Raw genomic sequence first — 24,909 nt, forward strand, 5'->3', positions numbered from 1 at the left:
TTTGGCTTCATAAGCTGAAGAACTGTAATAGGCAGCAATATGTTCTCATCTGAGGTAAATGAATGGTCAGCTTCAGATGGCGAATTCTTCTGGCAACTGCACATGCTTGTTTAACAGTGTGAAAGAAGCTGTCCACGGGCCAGACTTAAATACAGGCAACTCTTATGAGCAAGTTTGCGAAAAGCACCAAGTACAAAAATGAAAGCTGGAAGCTGGACAAATGCAATCACTTGATTCACAACAAAAAAAATGGTTCTGTTTCAAATATATTAAAGTTCAACACATTTGACTATCAGTGGGAGCTGCTGGAAAATAATCAGCAATGCTTCATAGCCAAATTCTAAAATATGGATTTTTTTTAAGCAGACAAATAATGTGAGCAATAATATGGTTTGGCAAGATGTTTCATAGGGATCTACATTATATGGCCTAAAGTATGTGGACACCTGACCATCACACCTTCATAAACTTGGTCATTTCCCTTCATGAAGCTCATGAGGCAACAAAGGATAAGTTGAATTTTATATGCAATGTGCTTCAGCACTTGGAGGCCCCGCTCTGTGGGTTTGTGTGGTCTACTGCTTAACTGCCGAGATGTTGTTGCTCTTAGATGCTTCCATTTTAGAATAATAGCACTTAGGGAATAATGGGAAGAAATTTCACAAGCTGTCTTGTGGCAAAGGTGGATTGCTATGTAGATTGCAAGGCTATGTGCTTGATTTTATACCCCTGTTAACAATGGGTGTGACTGAAACACCTGATGAGCAGTATAGAGTATCATGGTATACTTTAATAATATTGCCTAATCCTATTAAGAAATGCTCCTCTTATGTGATACTCCAATAATTTAATAATATCAACTTTGTTTGTAGAACATTTCATACAACTGAACAGTAGCTTACACACTTGATTGGCCTACATTCCAACAGTTGTTTAACTGCTAGGCAAGCATGACACTTGAAATAACATAAGTCAGGGTCTTACCATACGCAGTCATGGTGCCCACGTAAGGTCCATCCATCACCCCCTGGTTCTCCTCAGCCAGTGCTTTGATGTAGCGTTTGCTCAGGTCCAGGATCTGCATGCGTAGCTGCGCACTGCTCTCGTGCCTCGTCCTTTGCTGGATGGTAAAGTGCAGCAGCATCATGCCCCATATGAAGCCGAAACTCACCAGGAAGAAGCCCAGCTTCTGTGATGACAGCTTCCATAAGTACACGGAAGCCATGGTTGGCGTGAGTGCGTGTGTGTGCGTGTGTGTGTGTGTGTAGGTGTGTGGAGAGAGTTCAGGAGGTGTCTAGTCTCATGGCCGAGACTGGCTGTGGTGCATGTTAGTTTGGGAGGTTGTTCACTTATCAAGGATGATCCTGTATATGGCCCATGCCTCTTACTCGTCAATCATGCAAGAGACACGCCTATGCCGGATGTCCCATATTGATGCAGACGCACTAGAGAAACAAAAGAGAGAGGGAGTAGATTAGATTAGAATTAAAAAGGACTGTGAGAGATGAAACACCATTGCTCACCTCGAAACTAACTCAGCTTCTTATCATTCAGCTACCAAAATTCTTAAACATTCTTAAAGCTGCCGCACACCAGGCCCAGTAACAGGTGGTGCAGTGAGAATGCTGATAAACAACACGCTCAAATTTGTTTTGATTTTGGTCTGTTGATTTACTGGAATAAAGCTTTCAGCATGACTGGTGAATTTACCATGTTAGGTAAAGATTTCGGATTGATGGCTTTTCTCCAAGTAAATGTCATGCCACATCACCGTGCAGCTTACCACTGTCTGATCATGCCCCTTATGCTGTGTTTATACGTTAGCGAGAAAAAACAAAGCAAAACCAAAACATAGTTCTTGCAACATATGCAACCAATGGTGTTTTCAGGTGGCTTTCAACAGGATTAAATACAAATTGCAGGTTGCTCCTTGCTGACTGAGAAGCAAATCCATGCATGGAAGGCTGCTGAATGGCTTTTTCAGTTTAACAAGCACAACAAAAGGCAGAGTTCTACCTCATGCTGCTACAGAACGTTCTAACACAACACCACATCTCAGCGTGCATGTCTGACATTGACTAATATTACACATTAAAAGAAAACTGGTTTCCAATTACTAATTACTTCTGTGCATCTTAAAGACAATCACAGAAAAATGGAAACTATCAGCAACTAATGACACTATTGTCAACTGGCTAAAGCCTAGTGGTCTCTCCGTGTGGGTTTAACTGAAAGCACTAACGGTAAAATGCTGAGTGATGCACTGTGGCGCTTAGATAATTTGAGCAGTGCTGGAAGGCACCTTATGCTGATGTCTAAGACATCTACCTGAAAACTTGTGGTTCTGACAGAAGCTTTTGGAATTCCAGATATACATCACGTTGGTGTGTACTTAAGCAAAGCCACATACTGCAAGTGTGAACTTTGGGGCATGCTGGTTGTTTGAAAAGTAAAAGCAGCTCCCATCATTCAACTCAGGGCCTTACTTCTATTTCCATGGACAGCCAACAAAGCTTCCTGGTAACTGACTCAAGAGGGAGAGCTTTCATGCGCAACAGCTTCCACAGAGCTACCCCAAGTACAACCACAGAGGCAGTAGGCAAAGTTGGCAGGGTGAACAACAGACAGGTTGGCATTTGCTAAGGACTTTCTTTTGTCTCTTCTTTCTACAGAAGAGCCTTTAAACTTTCTTTTGGCGAACAATAAAATATGTAAGCACTACTTGGCACAGTGAGCAATGTATATTTATGATCTTGTGCTCATGCTCATTCTTGTCAGAGTAGCTACATCACCACATCTCATCAAACACCATTTGACAACACTTCACAGCTGGCCTCCATTGAAATTTCCAACCCAAACACTGTTCTCATAAAAGTGATCACAAACATTAGAAACTGAGCAAGCACATGACAACAGTTGGAATGTCCTAATTGATCACTTTCTGCTTTCCTAATCCCAATTCTGAAATAGTGAGTATCTGCCAACACCAAGCCCAATATTTCTATTTTTTCATAGATAATGCAGCCACACAGTGCACATGTCAAGTAATGTAACTCTAATAAAACTAATTTAATTCAGGTAAGACATACACAGCTGCTAATTACTTTAAAAAAAAGCTAGAGAAAGAAAGAAATACTTCATTTTTAGAATGTACTGAATGAGACTTCAGATATGTTGCTTTCTTAGACCACTTTTTTCTAAATCACCATCTCATGCAGTGTTGAATTTGCTACTTTTGGATTTCAGGTTCCTCTAATATGAGCAAAGTAATCTCTTTTCTCAGCTTTGAATGTAATTCTTAATGCTTTTAACACAAAGCAGTTAATGTCAAGTCAACCATAAATCAGAACTGACCTTTTTCACTTTAGTTCATGTTTCGGGTCGCATTTAAAAGACAAACATTTTGTCTGTAATCTTTCACCGAAATGTAATTTTGCCTGCTTCTAAAATGTCTTCTGATTTTTGGTTACACCACCGCACACGGGCAGACTGGAAAAAAATTCATTTTCAAATATGTTTCGCACCTATCATCAAGTAAAAACCCTCAGCTAGCAAAAAGACCTTTGATACCATATTTCACTTGGAAATACATCACAGTTTAGAAAAAATTATATTTTTGCATCGACTTAACACTGGCATTTAGACGGTGCAGCAGCAGTCGGGCTGATTTCACTATCCACTTTAAAATAGTTACACGCTCTATACCTTTAAACTGCTTGTTAAAGTTGCAGTGCATGTCAGACTTTTTTTGATAAAACAAACAAGAAGCACTACTAAGCTCTGCTGCGAGTCACCCTGTCAAACCTGAATTAGTACTAATAAAGACAGAGGCGTCAAGTCAGATTTCACAAGAGTTTTTCAGACCATGGCACGTCCCTACTTATTAACATCACAGGCACTCAATCAAAAAGAAGGTCTGGCTCGATGTTTAGGCCTCAAACGCAAAGTCAACATTGTACTAATGCAAATCACAATAATAGAGAATGCACATCCTTCACCAAGTTTTGACTGAGATCTCTCTGAATGCTCTTTCAATGCGCTCGCAAGGATCAGATTCTTCAAGGAAGGAATATGATGCACAACCGTCGTTACAAAGCGCACTTCCAACGTTGCACGCAATTAAAGGCCTCCATATCCGAAAAACCTACATAGTGCACCTTTACTTCTAAAAACGTCCCTCACTGATGCAAGCTGTGGATAATACCTGTTTATGTCGACACTACAACAGTGGCAATCTTTCTTACAATACTGACCCCATAAAACATGCCTTTTTTCAACACTAATCTTTTAGGTCAGGACATCAGCACAAGAGCTAGTTTACACCATGGCAGGAGGACCAGCTTGCTGTACACTAAGCTAACTACCTCAGTGTCAAAGCAGCAGTAAAGAAAAACAGGAAGTAGCTATTTGTTCAGGGTGTACAGCCATGGCTAACTGCCCAAGCCTGGACTCATCAGAACATCAAAAACAGAACCGCCCAAAAACAAAAAGGTCTCCCTCAGGGCAAGAGCTTGCCGCACTGGTGCTGGTTCACTGTTGGCTGTCTACTCAATGGGATATGGATCCAATGCTGGTACTGAAAAGTACTGGAGAGTGAATGCTGGATTAAAAATGGCAAAGAGCAGTAAAAAAGTGCTTTCAGGTCGATTTGAAAAAACTAGCATTCAGGATGAGAACTAGCTTCCAGACTGATTTAAAACCTTCTCCTATTACGTTCTCACTTTGTAGATGTTACAACAGCGATGATATGACCCTTTGTGTCATTCTGAACAATGCTTCACAGTGAGACAAAGGGCAAACGATACTGCCAAGTGCCATCTCTAGGCAGGAATCGAGTGCACTGTCCTCAGCAGGGGGTCCAGAGCTTTAAATAGCTCCACTGTGCTCTGTCCCCACTTTATTTACCAGCCAGCGAAGGACAGTTGTTGGCAGGGTGCTGACTGATGACCACACAGACCTACACGGGCGCAAATGATTGATGCCAAAGTAGCCGACCAGATGGTACCATACCGAGGACCAGAAGATGAGGACAAAGAAATGTTCTGCACACTCAAACAAACATGTATGCACTTGCGGTCATTACAAAAGACTATTGAAGTACCCAAAAGCTGCTAAAAAGCTTCCTGCTTCCCAACAGGAAGAAACAGAACCAGCAAGCAGAAAGTCAGCATGTTTTTTTTTTTTATCTTGATTTTTAATCTTGAATGTGGAAACAGGATCACTGTTCCCTGAGACTGTTATAAATGGGAAAGTACAATGGTTTGCTGCTCCTACAGGCTTTTTTCCCCCCTAATATAACATAGTTTCCTGTACCTTCCTGTAAGACAACTGTGAACCGTATAAAATAAATAACACTGGAAATTATTGTTGTACGATGTGTTTAACCCTGTCATTTACTCCTGATTTTGTAAGCTTAGGTGCACTACCCTCATTGTCTGCTTGGGTGAGGCAGAGAAAAGCTTTCACACTATAAAAGCATGAGAGTTAGAATTGCTGCAATCAGAGATGGCAGCTGCAAAGGAAAAGTTCGAAGACTTGTTATTCAAGTTGGGTGGGATGTTTGACACCTTGTAAAACCATTGGCTTTTTTAAATAGAAAACACTGAAAAAAGACAGACTTCACATTTTCCCAAAGGCAGATACAATGACAAGTAACATATATGTGAGCTGACAATCTTGTGAATATTTCATGGCGAAATAACGAGCACAATAAAAAATGAAAATTATTTTATTGTTCCATTAATCAAAGCTAGGAAACAGTATTCCCTCTTCAATAAAATTAGCATTTTGGGGATACAAGGTTGTTATTATCACAGTGACATTTTGTTAATAATCTTCTGCCCAAACACAAACCTAGTTCACAAACCTGGGAGATACAGCTTGCTCTTTAAATGCTGTGGATGTCTGGACTTGGTCTAAATTTGCTGTGGAACCAAGGCGAACCAGTGTGACTGGTTGTGCATGTCACACATGCGGAAGAAAGACATAAAATTATAAAATTTGCCAGGACTTTCCCCACCTTGCTCCACCGCTAATACAGTTGCAGACTGCAGAGTATATATATATATGCATACATACACATGCACACATACATATTTACAATTATTTTATTTACAACATAAAAACTGCAACACAGATTGGCCAAAATAAAAACACTACTGTGGTTGTCTGCTGATTGCAGGTTTGGGGTAAAAATCTAATTCTGATTCCAGTCTTGGACAATTCTGATCGTGCATCCCTATTAAAAGGTTTAAAATAATGTCCTACTGCAACAAACAAGCGCTTGAAGGGCTGCCATGTCCATACAGTCCAAAATTAAAGCAAGAGTAATTAGAAAGGAAGGTGTAACAATGTCTCATGCTACTGCAATGCAAGAATAAGCATTACGGAGAAAAGATATTCTATTATTTATGGCACTGAATGCAACTGCATTATTCAAGCACCAAAGTTTGTACACTACCAGTATCAAACAGCAACCCACACCAGCATGTTCATTAGTTCATAACACGGATACAATCATCTTTCTTCATTTGAAAAAAATATCATGAGAATATTAAGTCGAGAGCCCAGCGTCAAAGATCGCATCAAATCGCAGGCCAAGTGTATCTATTCTAAAGTTTACTGATTACACTCATGCTGTGTTTTATAGGTACCTATTTGCCTCTCTCTCATATATACTGTGGAACAGTGCAACACTGTGACAGGACGTAGATGGGACTTGTTGGTAAATTCAGTCAATTTGCCAAGACAATTACAAAGCACTTCCTTGCCAGCGTGTATTTCACTGGCACTTTGCGGAGCAGTATTTACTGAGCGCTACAAGCTGTTGATTATGATATATAAGCATAAGCAACTCATCAGAGAACACTTGTGCATTCAGCTCCTGCATGTAAAAGTGAAAGTGCTCTACAGACAGAAACCGGCTTGGCGCTTACGCTCGCATGAAGCGGGGTCGACTTCTCAGAATTTATCTTAAATTAGTTCCACATAACGGTCTGCTGAGAAAAGAGCCAGAATATTTTGTCACTTTTAGTGGTTGGGTATGCAGAGTTGGTCCTACAACGTTGACGCACCTTCCCCCTCTGTTGTACCAGAGAAACCCACAACAAAAACCTTTTAAAAAGCCCCTAACTGCTGAAAGTGAGGCTATGGCATCTCACCCCATCATTTCCTTGTGTCCTTTTCTTCCGTGTTTTCAGTTCTCTAAAACAGTTGTCACACAATGTCCTTACAGTCTCTTATGCAATGCTTCCACTCATGAGCCTACTCTCATGTGCTTCGTGAGCTGTGAAATTCTGATTACAGAGCAGGACACCACTCAACTTATCACAGCCCCTGCTTCATGTTTGCTTTTCATAACTTTGAGATAAAGCTGAGTGGCAGGTATGGGAAATATGACGATATATTTTTACTGTGATAAATGATGACACTTTTATTAGTACATCGTGGATTGTATCAAGTACTGTTACGTTATTTTTGTGGTAACAGACAAGTTAACTGGGTTTAACCAACTGAAATACACTGAACGAAAATTTTAGTTTAGAATTACTAACAAAACCATTACATCAATTTAAACATCAAAACACTTCAACTTCTGCCCTGTTACACTTTTTTATACAGTGTAGACTGCTTTTTACAATAAACATTGCTGTAAAGCTGCTTTATAGATGTATTCTATGTGGTTTGGAAAAGCTTTTTAAAAAAGTGGCCACCAAAAAGAAGTGGGAGGTATTCTGGTGGAAATTATACCTCAGGTATGCGTTTTGTCATAGCTGTTATACCGGTACGCCACAAGCAAGTGCAGATAAAGAGACGTACAAACAGGGTTGGGCAGAATATTTTATAAAAGTAGAGATGACTGACTACTGAATACACTGTGATCAATGTATTCAGTCACATCTTCCGTTACAATACATGAAAAGGTAACATATTCAGAATACTTTTAGAATACATATTGACAAGGCCGAAAGGAAAAAAATCTGCTGCTGTAGTTTTTATTTAATTCACACTGCTACTGGTGGCAGCTTCCTTCTTGTAATTCCTCTGTTAAAAAGTTTAAAGAAAAATTCTCTTAGGCTCTCATCGCCTGCTTTGGTTCACTGCTGCTCCCATATCATAAACTAAGCCAACAACTCACCACATCCCTGATTGGAAATTCTGAATAAATGCACCCTTAATCGATAAGTAAATAGATTAGACATGTCATCAATAATCAGATAGTTAAGCACTGACTGAAAGGGAATATTAATTTCTCACTAAAGAGGTAATATAGGAAGCATTAGGCCATAGTCTGCCATAGTTTGGGTGCTTTCCAACAGCAAGTGACCCCACATGCAGGTGTAAACGTGAACTTGCATGACATCACATAAGAATGACCTTGAAGGAAGGGATGAACTGGTACGAACTGGCTGAAACCAGCTTTTTAAGAAGGAGTGTTGTATACATGAGGAGATGGAGAGGGGCTAATTTATAAACGGTTTTTGTATCCAATAGGACCAAATGGAACACAAAAAAATTGATAAGAAGGGTGGGGTGACGTGATATCAAGCATGGCTTGGACGCTGTACCGCGCAGTTGGGTCTCTCAAGACCTTGTGGCACCTGATGTGCGAATAAACAAGAAGTTTTTGTTTTCTTGTTTGTTCTCTGACTTTAAAAGACAGAGAGGTCATTTATGAACACAGTTTGAAAATGCCACATCATCTTTGACCCCGTTTGCACCTGGTCGCTTCATATGACTAGTATCTCAAATGTATCCTGACAAGATTTTAGCCACATGCGTTTACACTTGTTGGTCAAATGCGTCTCCGGTTAGTTGGACTGAAATCTAATTGCTGTTTGCTAGGTGTATGTGGTTTTTGTGATTGGTGAGGATACTGCTTATGTATACATGGCCAAAGATTAGAACTGCCCAGTTCATCAGCCATTGATTGGGCACTGGATAGTTATTCACAGGACATACTTTGTACAATGATCTTGTGTGCCCATTACAGCAAGATTAACCTACTTAGAACGTAAAAGCCCCTGGCTTTATGGAAAGGTAGCCCTGCAAGCCCTGTGTGCAGACACCACGCATTAAGGAGTAACTCAGGTGAGACGCAATACTGTTTCTGCTAATTTTGAGTAGTATTTTATTTGTTGATTAGGTGTTATTCGATTTCGCATGCCCATTTCTAGTCCCTTCCATTTCTTTCTGCAGCATTATGTGATACTCTGCATATGTCCCTGCCATAATGACACTAGGCCTATTGTACCTAAGCAGGTCAGATGACATGCTTTTATGAACAATGGCACTTCTGATTAGCCGTTACAGTATAAGCGCAGAAACAATGGAGGTTACATCACAGCTCTTCACACTGCATTCAGGTCAAGAATGACAGCACCTCCACACGGGACAAAGGCAGAAAGACGAGAAGGGCATTCTCTCTCTCTCACTACAGGGGAAGTGGGTCACTGCCTTTCCACAGCATCACAATACATTTACTTCGAGTCATCCTGACACTGGTCTTCAGCCACGTGGCCAAGTCAAGGATGATCCCTGTGCTTCAAAGACAGGGAGGAACACACATTCAGAGGCATGAACATGAGCTAACGAAGAGAAAGTCTTTCAGCATATTTGGCTCGACCTCTCTGTCTTGACTAGTCCTAGATTACCTAGTATCATTTCACTGAATGTTCTAGAACACGAACACACACCCAGTAAACCTAAACATACACTAACCACTAACTAGTTACTGTGCAACACTTGTTACACAATGACTAAAGCATATAAAATTAATAAGTAGCCAGGATTCTTCTATCAGATTGTACAACCTCTAATTACAATGTTGACATAAACCGCTAACTGATAAGCAAAATCACCTTTAAGGATGACAGGTGATTATGGTTCTCTAGGAAATAATTAATTGAATCAAGACATTTCAGACTTTACCAAGATTTGTTCTGATTGGAATACTTTGGTATGATCCTGAAGGTGCTATTATTGTGGAATATGTGGAAGCACGTAGGAGCAACAACAGCTCCGCCACAAAGCGACAGGCCACAGAGAAGCAAAGGAGTCAGGGATCATACAGATCAAGTGCCTTCATCCAGAATGCATCCTTTTGCTAACATTCTTCTTCATGGCAAGACATTCTCACTCATGACCTTCCTTTCTCTGTTCACCAGCTTCCACTAATTTCACCGCTTACTGACTCATTTCTGTAAACTTTGTTCAACGTGTTGTTTTGGTGTCTACCATGTGTCCTCAAAGTTTCAAGCAGTTCACACAGTTCAGTCTGATGTGGCGTGAGAAGGAGTCTGTTAATCTTGAGGACAGGCAGAGGACAACTGAGTGTGTTCGAACATGCCAGGTGGCTTTTCTGCACATGCAGGTCTGTTCAGCAGCACAGTCTTTTCAGACCGATGTCAGATATGGGCCATGATAAAAAGATAACATTAACGATTAAACAACCAAATCAGATTTGGGCAGTACATCAGATCCGAGTCACTTTACTTGCAGTAAGAACGCAGCGGACTAAGACTGGAGAAACTGTTCACACTGCACTGCAACAAAGCAACAAAGCAATACTCTAAGGCTTTTTTTGTTGGATTTTCACATTTGAAAGCAGTCTGAGAATTTTGAGTGCATACATTATCGACCAAACCGAAATCAATACAGCTGAATCGCTGCCTTCAGATCAATGCATTCTTACACCCCTCACAGCCAAACTTGCAACTTGTTTTATTCCCCTATCTAATCTACTTTACAAGAACAAGTGAAACATTGTAATGGGTACGGTTCCTCCAACAGGGGCAAAAAGTAGAGCTAACAGAAGAAAAAATGTTAAAAAAAGGAGGAAACATAGACTGAAAAAACAAGTACTTCTACACTGGTCACCTCAAAAGTCATTTGAGTACAATCTAAACGGATCATTACATTTTTGACTACATATCACACAAAAAAGCAGTGAGAATAAAATCTTCATAAAATACCACAATTGGTTTCAGGCCTGTGAAAAGGCTGTCTTAGGGAAATATTCTATAGGGAAGAGGGAGGCTGAAGGTTGCTGCATTACATTCAGGGCACTAAGCACCCGAAATAGGCCAAACTCAACTGGACTGGAATAATCTCTCCGAGAGAGCGCCTTTTCCTTCAGATCCTTATATAACCGAATGAAAACCACGAAACACACCCAGGCTAAATAATAAATCATTTCACAGACATGTCCATCAGTATACACACACAAACACACACGGGCATGTGCGTTCTGTGAGCCAGTAACCTTGGCCTGTGAATGATTGTAGGTGTGAACAACCTTAGCTCTCATTAACACTGATAAAAACACAGAAACTCAGATGCAATCCAGGATTTAAGGCTGTTACGATTGATTATGTTAGGAATCCAGTAAAATTTAATACATTTTTTCCATAACAAATGACCTTATCAGCATAACAAATTGAATGAAAAGTTTTCAATAAATTTCAGAATTTCGTAGTATTTTGTGTGTGTCCTTTTACTTTAATGACAGCATGTGCTCAAGCTGGCATGGATGTCATAAGTTTGTGGGAGGTCAATTCCTGTAGATCAATTTTACCTGAGAGTCGCGAACACGAGTTTCAATAAAACGAATAAGACAAAAAAAATGATTGTTTTGTACAAAGGCCTGAACATGGTCAATTTCACAAATTTGCTTCAATATGAATAATGATCTAGAAACAGGGCAGAGTTTTGTATATTTTATCTTCATTTTAATTGTTGTAAGTTTTCTTTGTTTTATTTTTTTTCAAGATGATCTAAAACTTTGTTATTTCCTGGTTTAAACGAAAAAATACCAGATTTTCAATGTAGTCTCAAACTTTGGGGCTCCACTTCATGTTTACTACATAAGTTGACTAACAAGGATCATACATGCCTTATCGTTACTTAGTAAAGGAGACTTTCTGAGAACCCAGAACTCCATGTGTGAATACTGTGCAGCACAGTTAGCTAATCACATAATATTTAGAAGAAAAACGGAAATTGTTGAGTTTTCTTCAAAATACATCAGAACAGGCCAATTTACCTTTTTTTTGAGCTGCGAATCCCAGACTGAAAATCATAAATCCTGCAAATGTTTGGGCAAAAATTACTTAAAACTTGAACATCCTTGAATACTGGCAGCTTTATGTAAAGGAGTTACATGTGACCGTGAGTGGCCGACATAAACATACTACTAACTCTTGGTGCTTTGGTAGATCTTGCATCACCTGTGCCAAATTTGGTCCCACTCAACTCAATTCAAATAGCAAAGAAAATAGTAAAAGTCATTTTGAAAAGTCATTTCAAAATCTCTCAACAGAAAAGACCAACAGCATTCTGGTCAGCATTCTACCAGTCCACTGTAAAACCATCACAACAACTACAGAAAATCATAAAAAAAAAAGTAGACAGGCTTTAAATGAGGGACTCATGATAGCCATACTAGGTTTCTATTCGAGACAAGAACAGGCAGAACAGGTATAGCTGAGTTAGACAATGAGCACAGTTAATTAGCATCGTACTTACCAAGCAAAAAATGACAGGTAGAACCAACTAGACCAAGAAGTACAACTTAAGATGACACAGCGCCCTTTTGGTGTGCTTATAAGCCAATCCTGTGTGACTGAATCCTTTTGCTGCAGGCTCAGTTGCTCCTAGAAAGTTCTAGTGCAATCATTAAATAAATAATTTAATTTAAATGATTAAAAAAGAAATTGCACCAATACAGCGTCTTTCATGTTGTACAGTAAGAAACGCTTTCATATGCTGTGTCAATCACTGGCCATGGCCAATATCAGACTACCAGTGAAGGAAATGCACATGACCATGTTAAGCTTCCTGGACATATCCAGGCACTGAAATCACGCAAAAAAAGGTAGCCTTATCAGAAGTGTGGACGGAAAGTTTTAAAAGTGACCTTATGTAGGATCTCTGGCACAGAGGCCACAACGGCTGATGTAATAATCACGACTCAATCAACAAATGCAGCTAAAGTGATTTAACTGATAACTGACAGGCCGCAGTCAGAAAGCTGCTTTCAGTCAGACAGATTCTTCCTCTGGGAACTAAAGAGGCTTTCTCATGCTGCTAAATGGACAAAACCACCAAGTCAGTGCCTGACACAGGCAGGGCTACTGCTGCGGCCTTCTGTACGGCACATATTATGAGCAATTAAGATTAAAAAAAAACCTACAAAATAGGAATAGCCATAGTTATACATATATCTTAGCATCCATTTAATTGGTCAAATATTCAAATAAGGCATGTGCAGGCTGGAGGAAAAGAATTATGAGGAAAGGCAAACAAAAGCCCTTAAGATTTAAATACAGTTCATTTAAAAATGTGGATATTCAAATAGACTAAATGACATTGTGTTAAAGGCGTTAGGGCTATGTTCAACTCTCTCCTCCCTGTAAAGTGAGAGAGTCATTTTTCACTTTCTCAGAATGGCAAATCATTTGAAGTGTCCACCAACATTAAAGAGCCCGTATATTTTCCTTCCATTCTCCTTTCATTCTGGTTTTATTCCTGAGGTACGCCTATGTTTGTCCAGTAGGGGTGGGGAAAAACATACAGCAAAAATATCAGCTATATCCCAATATTTAAAGACATTTTCACTATATATGATATGCATCACAGCACAGACATGATGCACCAGTAGCGTCACATTTAAAAACTGCTATCCGAAACTCTGTGTATAATTATTTTTATTTAACGTTTCACATACTGAACAGCACTAAATCCAGCTATACAGGACATGTTCTTGTTTTTAAGGAAAGTTGCAATGAGTCAGTGTTTAAGTGAACGGCAATAAAAAAGCACCTTCTCAACACAATGAAATGTATTAACATAATGGTGGGCTTATGTACCTAAAACGGTCACAATTCTTTCTTTCATGATGATTTTCCAACCTCACGGCTGTCTTTGTTACTGTGCCTATGCACATGTGCTCTGCTATAACTGGCCGACCACATATTGTGCCTCATTCAAAAAGCAGTTTGTGCTGAAACACTCCTTATAACTGTGAATGGGCGGAGCTAAACTGCTGTAGGCTGAACAGATGGATACATCTAAATAGGGTGTTACCGTTTCTCAGTGTCCATACGTGGACTATATAGACTGGGGATTCAACAGTATATTTTGAAACCTTACTGCAGCAATGTGCAGGAAAAGCAGTAAAAGGTGCAGGACAGTGGGCATCCAAGACCAGGGCTGGGAAACACCACACTAGGGAAGGCAATGTGAGTCACTGATCTTCAACTATACAAACTGGTAAATTCAAACACAAAACATCATGGCTAAAATAACAAAGCCATGTTAAATGTACACAAACCTTCCCTTTTACACGACAATAGCATCCCACATAAGATTTTTGCTTTCTGTGAAAAGAAGGTGATAAATTAAAACCACAAGGAACTCTGTGTAGCCCCAGGTCCAGTGCTACAACATGTGTACTGTTTGACTTCTGAGTTTTTGCTGTTGAGTTTAAGAACCAGGAACACTGAGAACTTAATTATATTTCACAAACCACAGTTCATGACAATCACATCAGACATTAAAGCACTAATATTACTGTAATTACTATCAGAATCATCAGAATTGCAAATCTATTGCCTGATTGCAATCATTTGATCTGACCACAAATATTTAAGCTGATAGTTATTTTCCACAGCTACTCAGTGTCGACAGCTACGAAGTAAGACACCTAAACAACCAGTTCGGCCACTTCAGGCTTGCACTTTAATAGCAGCATAGAACGAGGAAAAAAGACAATTAAGTTGTTGATTGAAATTATTTATATGCCATTTAACTGGCAGCCAAAAACTTCATGATTGTAGTGACCACAAAATTTTGTCCCCATTGGGCCCAAGTCATTAAAGCAGGATGATGTGTTACCCTATTAAACATGCTTATTATCACACACATGTGGACTGTAGAAAACGTCTTGCCGAACTGCTCTGACCGGAGCCCAAGCTCAACAGTGCAAGAAGCATTTCAGCCCTGGAAATGACTCAACCCCCTTGGGCCAGCTCACTCGCAGCCCAATCAAATAAAGGGCTTTTACAATATTGACATTAAAATGGTATCTGACCACAGTAGCCAAGTGCTGGGTCAATGCATGCAGCAGAAACCAGGGCAAGTCTAAGTTGCAGAGACAGAATAATGCGCAACACTGGCTTAGACTTGTCCACTTATCTGTTGCAGCGCTCTGGGTCAATTAAGGTTCAGAGCCTATAAAACTAACTGTATTTATTTATTTTATTAATGAGTTCATTGATTTGTAATTACAGTTCTATTAATTATACTTTGATTCTAGTTTAATTGTAGTTCATTTACAATTGAAACCATAGATATTTCTGCAAATGGCAGTTCGGACAAAGCTGAAGAATCTCTGCAATGGTCTATTCTAATGAACATACTGTTCAAGTACCTCAGCAAAAAAATATTCCCTTTATGGGTGGATTAAAATATTCATAGCCGACACCAAGAAAGCTGAATGTAAACTCTGCAAACAGCATTTAATTACAGCACAACTTCCAAACATAATGATATAATGTACCACCTAAAAACGTAAAGCACGTCTGAGGCCACACTTCACTTTTGCTTATTTAATTTCCACCCAAAACATACAGTATGTACAAGTTATTCATTTTTCATGTGTGAGAAAAAAACGAGTTTCCAAAACTAGAGTGATTAAACAACACAGAGAAAATGTGAAAACACTGCAAGACCTGATAGATGACTGTCACCATCAGATAAGCAGGCCCTAAAGCTCCACTTCAGCTTCAGATCTGAAAAGAAAATTTGCACTAGAACACAGAAACTGGACACCCGAGATGTGGAGTAAGGTTTTATGGAGTGATGAGTCGAAATCTGAGATCTTCGGAAGTAACAAAAGGCGGTCTGTCTGCCGCCAAAGCAATGAATGACTCTTCAAACTACGCCTACAACCATCAGTCAAGCCTGGTGGCAGATTAGTGCAAGTTTGGAAATACCTAACATGATGATTTGTTTTTGATTAAAGGCATCATGGATTCTGATAAGTATAAACCAACTGTAATATATCATGCAATACCCCCTGAAAAATGTTTAATTGGGAAGAAATTGATTCCTATTAACTCATTGGGGGGAAAAAATGATTGAAAGATAACGAACGCAAGCACCTGCTGAGAAGATCAAGACGTACATATCAAATGTATTATGAAAATGTAACCAACTTCTAAGACTGAACTTTACAAGAAGCACATAAAAATATCCCTGCAAATTTCATTGAAAAACTGAAAGCAAAAAAAAAAAAAAAGGAATTTCAATAAATCGAGGGAGGTCTCTGACTTTTGCTAAACTGTAGTGAACCATGTTTACAAAGTGTAAGAAAAATGTTCTCAATACATTCGGTGAAACTGCGCTTTCATTTAAGATGCTAACTCATTTTAAGCTCAATGGTATGTTGTTTTACAATATCATGTTATTTATCTACTAGCCTTTGTTTGTGAGGATCCACGCCTTTTGGTCAACTAAGAAAATCCTTGGGGATAACCTCGCACCTCACCATGACCATACGTTTAAAGTTACTTTCAATAACAATCAGAACAATTACAGGTATCAGTTTGGCCATAATTCACTTCTTGCATTACTATACTGGTCTTAGGTCAGGGAGCATGGGCAATGCCAACCGCCATTCTGTAATCACTGGAGCAGAGAGAGATTAGTTTCCCTGGAGGCCTTCCACTGTTACATGCTATACACACCTTTTCCACAGCTCTTTCATTCCTCCTTCAACTATCCATCCATCCAGCTTTCCATCCCACTGAAGCATGCAGAGGAACATGCAACTAGCGTTAAAGCTGCTTGTCTTAGGATTTATACAAGATGACTGCCAATACAGAAATCTCTATGAAGGCAAAAAAACAAATTCTTTAAAACAGTAAGTCTGGCTTGAAAAGCATTTGACAAGCTTCAAATTTACAGTTTATGAGTACTTAAACATTAACTCTTAAAATCACACTTTAAACCAATAATGTTTAAAACGTGATGCAGAAGCTTGGGTGAATTTATGATGCATTTATTTATGTAACACCAGCAATAATTCATTTATTTTTTACCACTACTACTACTTCTCTTCCATTACTGATACCTGATCCTCCAGTATCTACCAATACCAAGTACCAATTCCAATCCTAATCTAACATAAATACTCAGTAGGTGCCTATAAGTCACGCTATTTATCTTATTCCATTTTTTCATAGTATTGGTAGCCTCTACTGCTGATACCAATATTGCATTCAAGTGCCAGTATCAGGCTGATACAAATACAGCATTGGTATTGTGACAACACTACTATTAACAATAACGAAAAAAAAAAACTAATACTTAAATGACCGAATTAAATGTTTCGCAGTTTAGGCTACAATTTATGTGACTGGAAAAAAAACTGAGTTCTAAAAATGAAAGGAATACCAACATAACACACAAATACTCAAGTATTCTAGTTATTTGAGCCAGACCTAAATAATAGCTTAAACAACGTAAAAGCATAATAGCTTTACTAGCAGGCTTGTTGCCTGTAATGAGAAGTACATGGAAACTTAACAGCTGATATAACCATCAGGCCTTTCTAAAGAACTCATTCTACCATGCAGGCCTCTTCCAGGGTAGGCCTAGGGTGGCTGTATAAGGTGTGTACAGAAAAAACATCAGCCCAATAGGCCTTCCACTGAGTGCAGAGTGAACACACATTACAGGCACAACAAAGCACCGCTGAAATCACACCACAGTCACCCAGGACTGAGATGGGCCTTCCGCTGAGAGCAGAGTGAACACACATTATAGATACCGCTGAAATCGCACCACGACCACCCCAACAGATGCCAGCAAGCTTCAGTCAATGCAGTCCTGGATGAGTGCTGGTCAATGGCTACAAAACAAGGAAGCAGAGGTGCACCAATATGGGAACTGTGGCCTGATGCCTATCTGATATTTTTTATGTGCCTATGCTGATGTCAGTATATACACATTTATAATCCAACTGTAAAAAACCCTTATTTGTATAGGGTTATAAATGCAGTGAAATGAATATAATGCAAACATCTTTAGCACAGCAGGCCAGCGTTGCAAACACTATATACAACTTTAAATATTAGCTTGAAATACACACATGAAAACTCAAGGTGACGTTCAGAAACCAGTTCCCTGTAAAGTGGTCTGGGAGCATTGTTCCTAGAAGAAATGCTTTGTCATGAGACTAAAATACTGGAGTGACTGCTGTGAAAGCTTTTCAGCAACTATGCAAATACAAGCCAGTCCAAAATTGTACTCTTTTAGAGGTGTTTTGATTTATTCGTTAAAAATCTGTTGTTTAGCATAGCAAGGTGAGAAGGTCAGTGTGCATAAAATCTGCTCAACATCTCTGTTTGAGACTCCACATCTATTATGAATAGATTAGCCACTCTAAAAACTGAAAACTATCCTGTCGTTTCTGTTCTCATCCGCTAAAAGGCCTATATTGTGCCATAAGGCGTACTGTACTTGGACCCCAATGATTGCCACTTGCAACATAATTTGTAGACGGTTGTTTAGCTCTCATAGCAGTTATGATAAGGAAAAGGAAGCTGATGTTCTTGATTGATAATAATGATAATTTACAAGTTTTTTCCCCACTGTTGAAAATAAAAAAGAGACCAGAATATGCAAAAATGAATTTCACCACACATGAAACGTGGCTTTCTTTTCACATCTTGGTAATGTTCTGCATGGGTAGAGGTTCTGATGACAATTAGATACTATATCTGTGGGTCAACGAATAATGGCCATGAGCTGCTGCTATGCAGTGTTTGAGGGAGAGAAGTGATTCTCTCCCAGAATTCTCTGCTGGCAGTAGATCAACTCCCTTCTAAAACTAAAAACTCTTCAAGTCTACATGTGAATGGCATATTCAGCATTCGAAACTGCAGATTTTTTAAGCAAACACCTGTGGATTACGACATGATTCCAACATGATTGTGCATCCCTATTAACAAGCCAGCGTTTTCTAGCTTAAAGTAATTACAGTATTTATGTATTTGGGATCTTTGAAAGGCTTTGCGTGGTTTGTTTAACTGTCTGCTTGAATAATCGTCAACATATTTTCGCAGATTACTAAAATACATCGCTAATATAATCAATAGGGACAGCTCTAATTTAGAGTACTGTATTTTTAACTCCAGGCCCAAAAGCCCCAACACTGGTTCCATGTGCACCCAGCACACCATGACCCAGCAAAAGCATGCCTGAAGATCACTTTGCATTAATTAGACAAAAAACAGAAAATAAGATCTTCAGACACAAAATAATATTTATGTATGTAAATCATCTCAATTCTAGATGTTATTTCATGATTGTGCACTGTTTCCACAACAGGGTTGTCCAATCGTAGCTGAACGTTTTCATTCTAATCAAGCAGGAGATTCAACTGGTCTCAGCTCGCAGCTGGTCATATGTGCTCCTGCTCTGCTAGAATGAAATCTTACAGCCATGCCAGCCCTTTGTAGATAAGACTGGACACCCCCTGTTCTACAGACACCAAACTTTCATCTCATGCACATCTGTTTGACATTTATAGGAACAATTTATTAAACTGTTGGCTCCGGCTGCATTTTTCAATTGGCAGTAATCATGCAGAATACCCGTTAGGCCAATAAACACCAGCCAGTTGACAATATTTCTTCTGCGTTTTACTCCACAGAGCAAAACCCTACTGTTCTTTAGGAATAAATCCTTTTACGTCGCCCTAGAGTCCAGCGTCCATTCTAAAGGCTAACAATGACAACACTAAAGGAAACACATGACTTTAGAAGCCTGTGAGACAATGCCATCATCAGAAAAACAACATCAGAAATGATCAGCTCCTATGTGTCGGCCATGCACGTGTCGTGGGTTAACAACTTGCTCGACTGTCTTAAAGTGTAGACTCTTTAGCCTCCGTTCATACCTGGTAAAACATCCATCTCGAAAGATCTGACCACAAGAGGACACCAAGAAACATTGCTGGTGTGTCTCGAATGTGTCTCCACTGACTGCTCACGTTCGGATTTAGGGACAGGAGGAAGGGTACTCATGAGACACCAGATTCGTCATCAGACAAATCAGGATGCTTTAGCGTTCACACTACAAATATCCTGCAGTCATATGCGCTCCTGACCACCTCTGAAAGCGGTCAGAGTGATCGGATCACAAACTGTCTCCAAGACACACTGGGCCGCGTTCACACTTGTACTTAGCGCTGTCACTTAGGATCGTATTACTTAAGACTCATGTTAATGCCGTGTGTGCACAGGGTCTTAAAGAAGTGCTGAAAGATTAATCGTTTTTGTATCAAGATTGAACTTTGAAACAGTGTGACTGTGTCAAATATTGTAAAAAAACACTTGTCCCCAAATCGTTTGGCCCTACCTTAAGGTAAATTCCGCCTCAGTTTTTACACTGTTCAGAGGATTTGGCTTAACATCACAAGACTTATCCGTACAAAGCCTCTGCTTTTCAAATATATGCTTTGTGTTCAATGGGAATTTCTTCATAATTAAGTGGTCGAAATGTAAACAAAGTCATTCAGGGTGTTTTGATGTGAAATGCTTCATTCTAGAGACACTTATAAACTCAGAATTGTTCACAGCAGTGGTGACAGGAACCCAATGTCTGTATTTATTAGCTCCCTCACAGAAAGTTATTACATGAAATGGTCAAGAACATGCTGCCTGATACCAGAGACACTCTTTTACGGGCACTGTAAGGCAAAACAGTCCCCAGAGAAAACTACTTTTTTCCAGATTTACCACTACTTTTTGCTTATGAACATTACATAAAAAAATTCATGCAGGTTCACTGGTGGTGAATACAGTGGCTTTATTTGTGTTGCAGACATTGCAACCCTTAGTTCCAATCACCACCACTGTAAAGGAAATCTAAGTCAGTAAGTTTCTCTACAATGACTATTTCACATCAAATCACTCTGAATGACTTTGTTCACATCTCAGTGATTGAATTCTCCTTCCACTCTGTGACTTCATTAAGCACAATTTAACTTAGTCAAGTAAGCTTAATATAACATACCTACATAGAATGTATTCAACTTTACTATTTCAACAGTTTCACTTTCAGTCGTCGGGAAAAAAACATTCACTGACATCAGAGCATTTCTACAGAACAGACAGTTTATCACTCCATCTCTCAATCGTTCCCTCACAATCACTCAAGCCAACATGCACTTTACTTCCTCTCCGCGGTGAGCCACTGTCAGACCTAGGTCCTGTTTCTTTCAGAAGAGACATACTAGCATACTTAGACAGCCTAATTTTCTGAAAGCAAAATGTCGACAATAAAAAAGTGATTAACATACAGTGTGTGTAGCTTAAAGGGGAACTCCACTGATCTTTCAAAATTTCTGCATAACTAAATAGTGCATATGTCAACAAAGTCATTCTGAGTGGTTTGCTGTGAAATGCTTTATTCTAGAGAAACTTAGCAGGGCACAACTTTTCACAGTCGTGGTAACAGGAACAAAAAACAGCTGAGGAGTTTAACACCTCTAAACGCTCCCTAAGAAAGTTCTTCCATTAAATGGTTATGAAGACACCGCCTGATGTATGAAACATTCCTTTACAGTGGTTTTGGGGTAAAGTTTTGGCCAACAATTCATTTTAACCAGTTTAATCTATTCCTTGTTAGGGATACAAAAAGAGTGCTCTAAGACTAAATAGTACCCCCCCCCCTAAAAACTCAGAAGATGTGCAGGTTCACTGGTGGTTTTGGATAGTAAATTAAATGACTTTGTTTGCACTTTAGACATCGGGAGTCCTGGTTCCTATCACCACCACTGTAAAGAAATCTGAGTCTGCAAGTTTCTCTGAAAAGGAACCACTTCGCATCAAACCAATCTGAATGACTGTTTACATTTCAACAACTGAATTATACAGAAATTTTGAAAAAATCTGCGGGATTCCCCTTTAAGGCACCGTTCACTAACTGCTAGCCCATTAGCTACATGTAGGAAACGGGTTTGGCATTTTAAACGCAACCGCCGGTGAGTCTTATCTGTGTTCGCTAAACATCTTCAGTAAAAGTAGCATTTTCAACGCTAAACAAACATTTTGAGGCATAAAATACTACAACAGCGAACATTAACGTATCCTGAGCCAACACCGCTACGTGAGGAACGTAAAGTGAGAACAATTTGACAGAAAAATTCACAAATGACAACCTACTGACTAACCTAAGCTACCTTTAACACGCCTCACAACGTCTGCTCTGTCCATCACGGAGCAACATTAAAGAACAAAGTCAACCCCAAGCAGCCTATATTCACCAGCTTCAAACTGTGGTGAGTTAATAAGGCAGCACATGAGGTAATTAGCGATGAGAAACTAGCTGGCTCAGTGAATTAAGCCAGTCGGAAGAGGCTGGTGGCAAACACAAATGTCAACGGCAAAGCGAGACTTCAATGAGAACACGGTTCTGATTCTCACTAACGCTGTCTGATGTAGAGAGACAGGGGCTGGCTAGCTAAACGGTCGTAATGTAACATGGGGCAAACGTCTCCATTAAAGACCCTAAACTACCTCTGCGCTGCTTATTTAGAGGAAAAATAGAGGCTAACACTAATTCAGCTTGACTGGCGGTGGTGCTTTGCTGCTTGCCCCTACTAGCTAGCGATAACACCAGCTAGCACAACCGCAGTGGACCGCAGCGGACTGCGCCGCTGCTATTTAAGATTAAAAATGGCGAAAAGACAAGACTTACCTTTTTTTGTCTCTGTATCTTATCCGTGTACGATTACCAGGGCCCGTTAGCTTTAAAATAATCTCCTGGCAGAGAAAAGCCTGTGTGCCTTTGAACAGAGCCAGCCGTGTAACCTGCCTGTCTCTCTCTCTACATTCAACCATCGACACACGCAGGGTGAGTAAGGGAGTGTGGTGATGTTCGCGGCAGGCACTGAAACGAAAAAAAACTAGATACGTCTGAAGGGGGTATTTCGTAAAGCAGTATATATGTATACATACATAAACATGTGTATATGTGTTGAAAGGCTTACGTATTGACATATCAAAAATAAATCATACATTATATTCTTGATTTATATTTAAATTGAGTTTTCAGTGCTTGTAAACATGAACAACTGAGTGAACAACGTGTTTACGTTTCAGCTTGTCAACCACGTTTTTCGACGAGAATGACCATTTATCCTGAGCCCTAAGCAACAACGTTTGTGCAGGTCGGTAAAGTGCTCGTGTTTGTCGCCATCTGCTGCCTGTTAGTAAAAATGCAGACTAAAACTTGACTTATTTACCTGTAAACAAAAATGCAAGTCAACACCTTCATTCCGATTTTCTCACCAAACAGACTGAGAAGGGGGTACAGCTTGTGCAAATACTCAGCTCAAGTCAAACAGGCAATTCCATTTAATTCTGTTTGCTAAGAACGCAGGGCTGCTTCTCTGGATTTTGAGGGTGCAGGATGAGTATGTGAATATGAGAACGTGTATGATATCTGATATCGAATTACGAGCGATTATTAAATGGCCTGAATATGATTGCATGGTCTGTATAATTAAATCATTAAGATGTAAACAAGGTCATTCAGTGACTCAGAAACTTACTGAATTAGAACTGTTCACAGTGGTGGTGATAGGAACCAGACGTCTGAAGAGTTTAATGCCTTTAAAGTTATTACATGACATGAGTACAAATAAACTGCCTGAAGCCTGAGACCTTATTTTATAACAGATTTGAGATAAGATTTTGGTCTAAAGCACCATTTTTAATTACACTTATAGCATGCAGGAAAATCTACAGCAAAATAGTACCTAGAGAAAACATTTATTTATTTATTTATTTATTTATTTAAGACTTCACACTATTTTACAGTCATTATTGGCTATAAAAACTCAGAAGGTGCGTAGATTTACCAGCCATTTTGATAGTAAATAAAATGGCTATATTGGCATTGTAGACACCGTGAACCCTGGTTCCTATCACCACTACTGTAAAGAAATCTGAGTCTAAGTTTCTCTATAATGTACCATTTCACATCAAACCACTCAGAAAGACTTTGTTCACACCTCAATGACTAAATTATACAGAAATATTGTAAAATTAGGAAAATTCCCCTTTAAATTAGAGTGCTGTGAATGACCGGTTGAAGTTGGACTGAATCTCCACAAGAGGACAGTCCAAGCCAGCAGTTCCGTTCCACAGAATAGAGACGAGGTATCGTGTAATTCTGTAAAGTGATGCATTGTCCATATTTGTTCAAGCATTTCAGTTTTAATGATGGTGCTTTATGTATCGGTGGTTTATATGTCATAAGGTAATGAATTTAACCCCTTCTATGGGTGGCAGTTTACTGCTTCTGATGTTTTTAAAAGTCAATTTTGAAGTTAACAACATTCTTGTCCTAAGTGGATAAAGTTGTAATTTTATAGACCACATATTCCTTATTGAACCCCAGGGGGGAACACCCAGGGCTTCAAGGCCTTCAGAGAAAGCCTAGTGGTTTCTGCAAACTACATGTCTGTAATATTTAGTTCCTTTTTATTTAATATAATTGTGCTTCTTGTATTTAAACTCTTCAAGAATTGCAGTAATACTTTTATATCATTGCAAAGTTTTGGGTTAAATTCTTGAAACACTCAACTAGGAACTGCTCAATTTGGCACGTAGGCAAATACAACCGAGCAATCTTTCCCATTGGTTAAGACTTCAGGAGCTGAACTGAAGGCTCAAAGTGTCAGAATTACTACTTACATAATTAGGAAATGACAGTGGAATCAGTGGAATCAACCAATCACAATTTGATCCACCTCTCTGGTGGAAATGTGCAATTGCAAGTTAATTAGCTACTATTCTCATTATATCTTCATCAGTATAATGTTGGACCTTA

At 39.3% G+C, this 24,909-nt stretch overlaps 1 protein-coding gene across 1 annotated transcript in view; it reads right to left on the minus strand.

Moving 5' to 3' along the window:
- mgat5 (alpha-1,6-mannosylglycoprotein 6-beta-N-acetylglucosaminyltransferase) overlaps positions 1 to 22,911 on the minus strand; it is a 147,029-nt gene extending 124,118 nt beyond the window's left edge. Inside the window, exons 1-2 of the mRNA XM_036561089.1 lie at positions 22,771 to 22,911; positions 985 to 1,445 (exon numbers count right to left, since the gene is read on the minus strand). Coding sequence (XP_036416982.1) covers positions 985 to 1,225 — 241 coding nt within the window. The 5' untranslated portion in view covers positions 1,226 to 1,445; positions 22,771 to 22,911. The remainder of the gene's footprint in view (positions 1 to 984; positions 1,446 to 22,770) is intronic.
- Positions 22,912 to 24,909: the final 1,998 nt, after the last annotated feature.

This window comes from Colossoma macropomum, unplaced genomic scaffold (assembly GCF_904425465.1).
Source record: "Colossoma macropomum unplaced genomic scaffold, Colossoma_macropomum, whole genome shotgun sequence".
Classification (NCBI taxonomy): Eukaryota; Metazoa; Chordata; class Actinopteri; order Characiformes; family Serrasalmidae; genus Colossoma; species Colossoma macropomum.